Below are 9,836 nucleotides of genomic sequence, written 5' to 3'. Positions count from 1 at the left end.
GCTGACAGTACTTTGTTCTCACATCAGCCCTTTTTCCCCTTATAACACAGGAACAGCAAGATGTAAGTTCACAAGGCCATCACAGTAACCTTAATGCTGTACCTGCAGCTGTCTTAAAATGTAAATATGAGGTGTTCTTTATCTCCTTTGAATGCGATTACATTTACGGAAGTTTTTTTTCCATGTATTTAATTTTCCTAGGTGCGCTATGGTTATTTCTGCTAAAGTCTGCAAAAATGTAATTAAAGTATTACTTTAATGTTTGCATTATTGCAATACAAATGGAAGTAATTTCTTCATTTAAAAGAAATGTGTTACATCCCGCCTTTCTTTACTATATTCAACTGATATCCAGTTAGACCACAACCAGAAGTAGTATAGCAGCTTGAGTAAGAAGAGCAGATGACCTGCTTTTGTTTAGTATTCACCAGTGTCATCTTACTTTTGATTAAGTAAGGAAGAGATCTATGCAAGAATAGTGTTTTAATAAACTTTATTTTCTGACTGGTGTTACAGTTCACATGAAAACCTTGGCACTTCCATGCCGTTTTGGTTTTTACACAATCAGCCTGTTGGTATGCTGCCACTGCAGTAACTGGCTTTCTGAAAAAAGAATTACAGTTGAAGATACCTTATCTTAGCTCCAAATTAACAAATTAATAAATAACAAATGTAATACAAAATTAACAATATGCAGGGTTTTTCTTAATTTTGCAGGACATTACGTAAGCAGATAATGTTTGTATAAGAAGGAAAGATAATATATTGAAAACTAGTATAGCAGTCGGTTTTGTTTGATGCCTGTTCTTTTAAAGGCTTAATTTAAAACCTTGTAGAACCAATGTGACATCAGCATAATATAAAATTCAGTATGTCAATTTATTATCACTCTGATATTGGTAAAGAATAGAATATCTGCTGTGAGAAAATGAAGTAGACAGTCTCAGAAATAGAGGAAATTTATTTTGCACCTGTAGCTCGTTACTCAAAGTAGTGTCCAGTTAAACATTTCCCTCATGTGAATCTGTGGGTTTGTTGGGTTTTGATCAGTCGTAAAATAGCTTAATTTTTTCATAATCAAGTCATGATACTTAAATCAGTAGCCCTTCAAAACAGTGAATTCTACTCAGTCTTCCTCAGTTACACTCTTCATTATTCTACCATTCTATCAACCTCTGTATTGGCAAACTGTTACTTGTGTATTATTCCTACCTACTAAAAAATTGTTACTATTTTAATTTTTAGTCTTAATAAAGTAAATATATACACTGCCTTCTGGTTCACATTTTCAAAGTTTTTATCCTGCGTACAAAATGCATTTTTAACAGTGTGCAAAAACAAAAGTAAATTGCCTATTTATTCTTACTATTCACTTGTAATGAATAAGATACAAATATGTAATATGACATGATGTGTCTGGAAGTGTTTTGGCTTAGTATATCATTCTCTCTAAAAACATTTGCACAAACTTTTGCTCCTGCCTGTGATGATGCCATTCTTTGTAGCTCTTGCAAAGCCTTTAAACTGATTGGGGGTTTTATATTCCTTTGCATTAGGGTATAGTTTTCTAAACCAAATATTTTCTTGAAAATACTACTTTCAGTTGAATGTGATGCTTTTAGGAGACAACATTTGGGGAGAACATTAAAATGACCATCGCCTTTACTTTCAGCAGAGCATTTACACACGTTCATTAGTAGTAGTAGCATTGCTGCTTATATGGCAGATCCCTTCATGTCGCAGGTTCCAGGAATCCTTTTCACAGTGTCATCTGAGGCTTTCGATTTAATCACTGAAGAGAATGACAAAGCTTTGGCCCTGAGTTGGGGCAAAACAGATGAAGAACAGGAAGAGAGTAGTTTTTCACTTTGTTTACGTGACTGAAGCACACACAGGTTAAAGGAATTTGCCTGGAGTCACAGGAAATCTTTGGCAAAGCAGGGAACCTTGCCAGTTTCAAGCCTGGTCTACACTTAAGGATTCAATGGTATAAATATACCACCAGCTGAACTCTATCAGCAGTTGTTTCCAGGAAGGAGGCAGCTTGTGCTTGTGCGGCAGTGTTGTTTTTTCTCTGAGAAATTGTAAAATGAAATGTTTGATGTTTTTGGAAGGCATTTTTCTAGAATAAAGTCTTTCTGCTGCTATTAGTAATTAACTGGTATATGCAACTACCGAGATTAAGCATCTGGAAAGAAAACAATGCCAGTGCTTGCAAGGACTATATTTGAAAATAAACTAAAGGCATCTCCTGATTTATGTTATTTTTTTCATTGTGGTGTCAATATCGGTGAATAAAAGACTGATAAATAGTCCTAAATTCACTTCTGATTTCTTTTGTGTCTTAGATTTATACATTTGAAAATAGCACAGAAAGCCTTTTCCCAGCTTTTAAACACAAATAAATGTGTCCACACTAAATAAGTAAATAAATAAATAAATCTGAAAACTACTAAACTGGAATCATCAAGTCTATGAAGTGCTTAAGATTGTTGAGACCAAACATTGTTTTTAAAGGCTGTTTTGAATTTTTACATATCTTCTTCCTTAAGTTCTCATAGGATATGGAGGTTATTTTGAGTTACATTTTCTTTATACTAAGCAGTTTCCTTAGGAGCTGCATGATGCTTCTGAAACTGTCCAGTGAAACTGAATAAGTAAACAAGGGCCTGCTTTCACCCTGCGCTAATAAAATCCTTTGGTGTTTGAAGACTTTTAGAGTTAATCATATCAGAATGGGTAAGTAGCTACAAATGTATAGGTTTGTAGTCGCTGGTTGGATAATTTTCAAAATTATCAACATCATCAATGTTTTCCTTATAAAAGTATGTCTCTCTTCCTGCCAAGTGGATAAATGAGCTAACAGGTTTTTTGTATGTTTTTATTCTTTATTTCTCTAGCCTCCAAAACTTTTATAAATAGTATGCTACGGGACCCTTCTCAGATTCCAGATGGAGTTCTAGCAAATCAAGTCTATCAGGTATTAATCACAGTTGTCTTTTTTTCTTTTTTTATCTTCTTTTTTTTCCTGTGGCAATGCTGTTATCTGCCTAGCAGAGTACAAGATTTTAAACCTCATTTAATTACTGTCATCGTAAACTATCAGTGAGGTCAGGGTGCACCATAAATGGCAATGCAATATTTGTGAGGGGAGCATTTCACTTTTTAATAGCTTGCTTTTATAGTGAATAAAAGCATGCAGTTTTTGTTTTCTGTGATTAAATCTGAACAGCATCTGATAGCCTTTTTGTAGAAAAGTAATTACTGTTTTTAAGATACTGTTTAACTATAATGGTTTTGTAGTTGCCCATCACTATACTACTTCTCTTATTTGTCTGCAGTGTACTGTGAATGACTGTTGTTATGGACCACTGGTGGACTGCATCAAACAGTATCCTTTCCCATAAAATTTTAGGTGCACAATTGACGAGCTTAGACTGTGTGGAAGAGATGTGTCTAGCTTTAACCTGACATAAAGTTCTGCTTCACAAAACACGTTTCATACTCCTCTGTTTTACATTCAATCAGCTAGAGGGTCACTGCAGAGCTTTCTCTTACACTGTTTAACAAAAATCAGATGGACCAGGGGAAGTTGTCACTTTGGTGGCTACACGTTCATATGCCTGATTGAACATCTTTGGTTTTGATTAGTTGAAATGCATGTCTGGTTTTCTATTAAGACTAGTTGACCATGCTTTGAGCAGTGGAGTTGGACTAGATGATCTCTACCTTCCAATCTCAACTATTCTGTGATTAAATTAATAAGTTGCATAGTTAGTGTTCAACATTATGGCATTGCTTTGTTATGAATATGAGTTTTAATTGGAATGTTTTCAAGTGCGATTCAGGTGTGATTGACCGATTAGTATTTTTAAACTCGTATCTGACATTCCAGTGCAGTTCTTTTACTTCTTCTTAAAGGAAATGAGGCTAGCTGTAGAAAAAACCCTATGTAGCTTGAATTTTTAGGGATTTGGGCTTTTGTAGTGTTGAACTGGTTAATTTGAGATCATCAGTATCCAGTGAGGATACTGGGGGAACTCCACACAGTACTGAGTATTCCAGACTAAGATTATAATTTGTTAGGAATGATCACTGTGACCCCAAATCTGTTTTAATAAAGTCCTGAATGAGTAGCTCTTCTGTTTCAGTCTGCTATCAATGGAACAATATAAAAATCATGGCCTGCTATCACTGAGCAGGCTAGCAAAGCAATTCCCTCCCAAGCCCTAGAGAATCCTTGCATAAATCTCTGCATGCAGTTTGGGGAAAGATCTGGATTTCACTGTACTTTCAGTGAAAATAGTGCAGGATAGGAAAGCTACAGTGATGTTTAGTTATGCATGAAAAACACTACTTCTTGTACTTGTGATACATGTGGTGGTCACCCCTTAAAAATATGTTCTTTCCACTAGAAATACTTGCCTGGTGTCTACTACAGGCTCAGCCCTGCTCCCATTAACTTTAACGGCAGCAGGACAGAGTTCTAATTGTATTTGTATTTTGTGGTTTTAATCATAATTTTAAGTATTCATAGAGACTATCTTCAACATTAAACACAGCTCTCTGAAAGTGGATTAATCTAATAAGTTACACTTTTTAAAAGGTTGTTGATCACTAATTTTCATATCCAGAATTTTAAGATTAATATTTTGTTGATGAACAAGCAGGCTATAGTCTTTTGAAAGTGTCATGTTTAAAAGTAATAATAACGCATATGTAGAATTATGAACAGTTTTTAAGAATAACTTAACTGTGGTTTAAAAAGGTCTTTTCTATCCTCTTCAGAATCTGGTTCAAGTGAAGTTATTGAACACGCAGTGACATCAATGAGAATAATGAGGAGTTTTTCAATTCCATTTTGGTACAGAAAAGTTTAATACTAAGCTGTGCGAGTGCATTATCTGCAAGTATGTTGCTGAATTAGATGTTAATTTTGAGGTGCATAAAACAGTTAAAAATCAATTTAAAGTTAAGGTTTTAAAAGCATAATGTCTTCTGAAGGATTGCATATTGATTTTAAATATAACTATCTAATTGTATATGCATGGACTAAAGTATGAAGTCAACCTCTTTGTAAATGCCAAGAGGCTATTTTTCAGTAATAGTTCAGATGCTTACGGGAAACTAGGCTGCTAGATTGCATGAGTAGAAAATGGATTGTGAGGTTATTTACAAGTTTTGCCCCATGGTCATTGCCATACATCAATAACAGGTATTATTATAGACTAAGTCTAAGTGTTTCTGCTTATGGCGCATTATAAATTCTGTTTGCAGTATTTTTCTTACATTTTTGCTGTTCTTCATTTGCCCCTTTTGTTCTGTAACTGCTAGTAGTGTTTAACATAATACATAGTTTCAATTGATAAAAACTGTATATATATATATATGAAATTATTCCGTACAATTAGTTTTTTTGCTCTTCAGCATAAAGTGTTGATATAAATTAAGTAATTAACTCTAATAATAAGGTGATCTGTAGTTAAAGTTTTCAGAAGTTATTCTAAACAGAATTAGGAACTTAACTGTTTTTAATGTAAGGCCCTTTATCATGTTGTTCCATAAGATTCTTCTTAAAAGCTTCCAGAATAGAACTTTGACCTCCAGGAGGTTACTTTAAAAATATTTGATGTGGTGACTTTTTTACATATTGCTAAGAATAGCAGATTAGATCAACAGGCCGTCAGTGAAGTGAAAAGGACTTCACTATAAAATATTATTTCATCCTTCCCTGACATTAGTTCATGCTTCTGAAAAATCAATTTAAAGGATGTTTTGTTACAGTAAGATGTTTCAGATGGATGTAGTGCCTATCAATTTCAGAATATAAGGAAAAAGACAGTTTATTTCATTGTTTGCTGAATTAGAGAATTGATCCACCAGTCAGTAAAGAGCAACTTAAAAGGTATTCAACAACACGTTTTAAGCTCACACTTTCTTTTAACCTGGGGGGGGGATTAAAGCAAAAATTGAAATTTACCCTTATTTATACTGAATAAATACAATCTAATGGGTCTTAATTTTATAAAATATATGCTGATGATACAGTAGTCTGATTTTCACAAAGTGCTAAATGCCTCTGAAAATCCATGTAAGGAATTTCAAAACTTAGAGTTCAAATCACTGATCACTTCTGAAATGCATATGAAGGCCAATAAATTTTATCATTAATTACTTTACCTATGATGTTTTTCTGAAGTTGATTCTTTTCCAAAGTAATCTTCCATTTCTTAACCTAAAGCTGTCAGCGCTATTGGGCACGAGCATGAAGTCTTGCTGCGAGAAATGCTTTTGGAAAAAAATCTCTCTTTCATAGGTAAGAATCTGTAGTAGAGGCTAGCCAGTGAATCCTTAACTTCAAAGATTTCAGTGACTGTTTACCTAAGAAAAAAATAAGCCTCAACGCTCTTTGTATTAGGTAGTAAAGGAAGAGTAAAAAATGATTGATGCTGTACATGTTATCTTTTATTGATTTAGAACTGAGCAGGAACTCAGTTACCTAATACCTTATACATACAGCACATGCACAGGCTTGCAATTAATATTTTATAGAATAAGTAGCTGAAAAAAATGCTTTAATATCTGCTGCAGTATTACTTTTGGTGTCATGAGATATTAGCCATAATCTAGGCCTTATGAGACTTAGGAGGAAGCATAAAAAATATTAGCTTCAGAATGCTTTATGTATTAAAGAACTGCTAGAGCATTCACTCATTTAGCGTTCTGTGCAGTTTCTGCTGAATTTTTGCCCCGTCTCCCAACCAATGCAAGCAGTCTTTTCACAATCCTTATATTGAAAGTTATTTTAAGGATTAATTAGTTAGGAAGTTATTTTCATTTTTTTCTTTCAGCCTGCACTGTGTTTCTTATATATGAGTGCCTTTAAAACAATGATTAGAGTTCAAAGCATAATTTCTCTTATTGTGATAATAAACTTAAGAATGACTTCTTAAATCTTGGATTCCTTATGTGATGAGACAGTAACAAAGTGAAATGCTGTCTTTTGTTAATGGTTGAGTGTTGTACTAAATTTGTGTGATCAGGGAATTTTGCTGGTTTTACCAGAAACTATGATCTCTCCTAAGGCTAGATTCAGGTTAAGATTTTGGAAACCTTAAACAAATTTAAGAAATTAGAGTATTAAAGTTTTTAAAAGATTTGTCCGTATGATTAAGGAACAGAGTTAGTGTGCTCTTTTATTTTAGAGAAAAATGAAAAAAAGACAGGAATAACTATTGCATACGTACTTGGAAATGACACTGTGAAAATGTGAGGAGGTAGTTTTTCCTACTTGGCTGTAAGAGCAGAGGTAGAAGTAATAGGCTTAAGCTGTAATTGCAGAGATGATGTTGAGTTAAAATACTGAACAGTTCTAGCAACAATAAGTGTAAAACAAGCTGCCAGGGAAGGTTATGGAATCACCTTCAATGAAAAATTCAAGGCTAGACTTGACACTCATCCATCAAAGCTGGTAATGAAATCAATCCTGTCACGATACAAGGGAATAGACTAGATAACTCACTAATGGATACTCAACCCAACAATTATCATTTTATTTGGCTTGTGCAAGCTTGTGTAGTACACAAATCAGACTTAAATTTTAATGTTTCATGACCTTGGATAAGCATCAATTTTGTCTTTAGAAATAAGCTCCAAGAAATTTGTGCTGTCAAATCAAAATATCTAGAATGGGTTAACTCCTTAGAATATAAAGATATAAATGAGAGAGCTTAATTCATTGTTTACATTTTATCTATACTGAAGTATTGTTTAGTTGTGTTTTAAGGTATGTTAAGTGGTTGTATTTATTATTTCTGTGCATTGCATGTGTCTCTAAGGTTCTAGGTGTGATTTTTTTTTAAAAAAAAAAAAAGCTTTTCCTAAGTATCTGCAAGATGAACCCTACTGAACCCCTTGCAGTAAAATTGTTCCTTTCTGAAAAATTTAGTTCCAAAGCTGCTTGAAGAAAACTTCAGGAAAACAGAAGAGATGACAGTACTTCCTATAGGTCAACAAATTCAGGCTTTGTTAGTCTATGAGTAAGACTGCATTCCAGTTGTGAAGATGGCTTATGACTTAGATTGCTGTATTCACAATTTCATTACTTTTTAACATGTATTAAAGAAACAGAATTCTTGCAGTTCCCATGTTAGTGTACTATTCCAGTCTACTATTCTTCATATTCTAGTAACTTTTTTGTATCAGCTATGTTCACCTGGGCAACAGAGAGTCTATTACAGGAGAAGAAAACACAAAGGACACAGTGAATATGAATTGCCCCAGTATAGTCTTGGAGCATGAAACAGCTTTTCAGGTCTGGGACGTAATTTGTCTGTTTCTAGAGCAGTTAGCTTTCAAAGCCTGCAGATCAGAAGTAGCGCCTTCAGATTCACCCAGAAATTGATTGGAAACCTGTACAAACTAATGGATTTTGCATTTTATTAATCTACTGTTCGTGAGAAGCCCAGCACATTATCTCTTCAGCCAAAACACAGCTCTCAAGTCTTCATCACTTTGCCTGAGATTAAAGTGATCAATGGAAGCATTCTCTCAAAACAGGCTAACAGCTTCACTTGCCGTACTGAAACGCCAGGAATTTCTAGGTTCTGTATAGATAGGATCTTTATTTTTTTATACGTTTGCCATGAATATATTAGGAAAGCTTTTAGCTATAATGGAAAGGTACTGACCTTTGTCTGGAATCTTATCCTCCTTTGGTTCCCACCATGATGTCCCTCAGTAGTAACCTGGATATAAATCATGAAATCTGATTGGTGTTTTCTGCTGTAATCTTAAATTTGCAGTTGCTGCTCATTCATGCACCAACAGAAGAATGTTTGGTTTCTTTGTTATATCCAGAGGCTAGTATAAGAACAATGAGGTGTTAAATGGTTATGATTGAGTGTGAAGTTATGGTAAAGATGAAGCTCCAGTTTTGTTGGAAATCTAAATTAATGGGGAATCTGTAGAATAGCTACTTGTTAGGGCTGTTTCAATGTAATTTTCAAATCTGAGGATGCATAAATGTAACTGTCAAAGCTGCTATGGGCTGGCTTTCAAGCAGTTGTTACATTGTTCCCTTCATACATGCAAGAGCTAAAAGATTTTTTTATGGCGCAGAATGCTACCTCTGAAACATACCTGAGCTGAAAAGCTAGAACTTCTTTTCTTTGGTGGGGTTTTGATTTTAAAAAAAAAAAGTTTATGGTGACTGTGAGGAGTTTCTGTAATTATTTTTCTTCTTTTTTTTCCCCAAAATTATAAAGCTTCAAAATACCTGAGGAAAGAGTAATATATAATTATGCTCCTGCACATGATAGACAATTCACATCAATAATAAATGTGTTTTTTAACATATTTTTCAGTGTTTATCATAATACAAAATGTTAGGAGAAACCAAGTGAAAACATTCAAAAACAGATTTAAAACAAAAAACATGTTCTTTTTCAAGCTATGCATCAATGTCAAATGATTTTAAAAGTAATTGGAAATCATTGAAAAAAGAGTCTGCTGAAGAATACTAAAAGTAATGCTGATGCAAACTCCAGTTCAGAGACCTGCCAAGTTGACCCATCAGGAAATGTTTTCACATCTGTCTTGTTTTTCAGTGGGGTTTTTTAAGGTACATTTCCCTGAATTTGTGATACTAGCATTTGTTAGATGTGGTAGAAAAGACTGAACTTTTATTGTCATTTGTGCGTTCTTAAATAATGGAAGTTTCAGCTGGGACATCCTGTTGTCTTTTCTAGACTGTTTTAAACAATTAAGAGCAGGTTACAGTTAGATAGAGTTGGATAAAACTGGATTATTCTTTATTTTTATCAAGATTAAGAGAT

General features: G+C 33.9%; 1 protein-coding gene across 3 annotated transcripts in view; it reads left to right on the top strand.

The window, feature by feature from the left end:
• The window catches only part of LOC103914360 (chromosome unknown open reading frame, human C15orf41), a 103,731-nt gene that overhangs the window by 24,839 nt on the left and 69,056 nt on the right, over positions 1–9,836 (top strand). For all 3 annotated transcript variants that reach the window (XM_009320990.1, XM_009320989.1, XM_009320991.1), the window contains exons 6-8: positions 2,901–2,980; positions 3,342–3,391; positions 6,249–6,316. In XM_009320990.1, the coding sequence (XP_009319265.1) occupies positions 2,901–2,980; positions 3,342–3,391; positions 6,249–6,316 (198 nt within the window). The remainder of the gene's footprint in view (positions 1–2,900; positions 2,981–3,341; positions 3,392–6,248; positions 6,317–9,836) is intronic.

This window comes from Pygoscelis adeliae, unplaced genomic scaffold (genome assembly GCF_000699105.1).
Source record: "Pygoscelis adeliae isolate BGI_AS28 unplaced genomic scaffold, ASM69910v1 Scaffold3, whole genome shotgun sequence".
Taxonomy (NCBI): domain Eukaryota; kingdom Metazoa; phylum Chordata; class Aves; order Sphenisciformes; family Spheniscidae; genus Pygoscelis; species Pygoscelis adeliae.
This window is presented reverse-complemented; position numbering and strand designations above follow the sequence as displayed.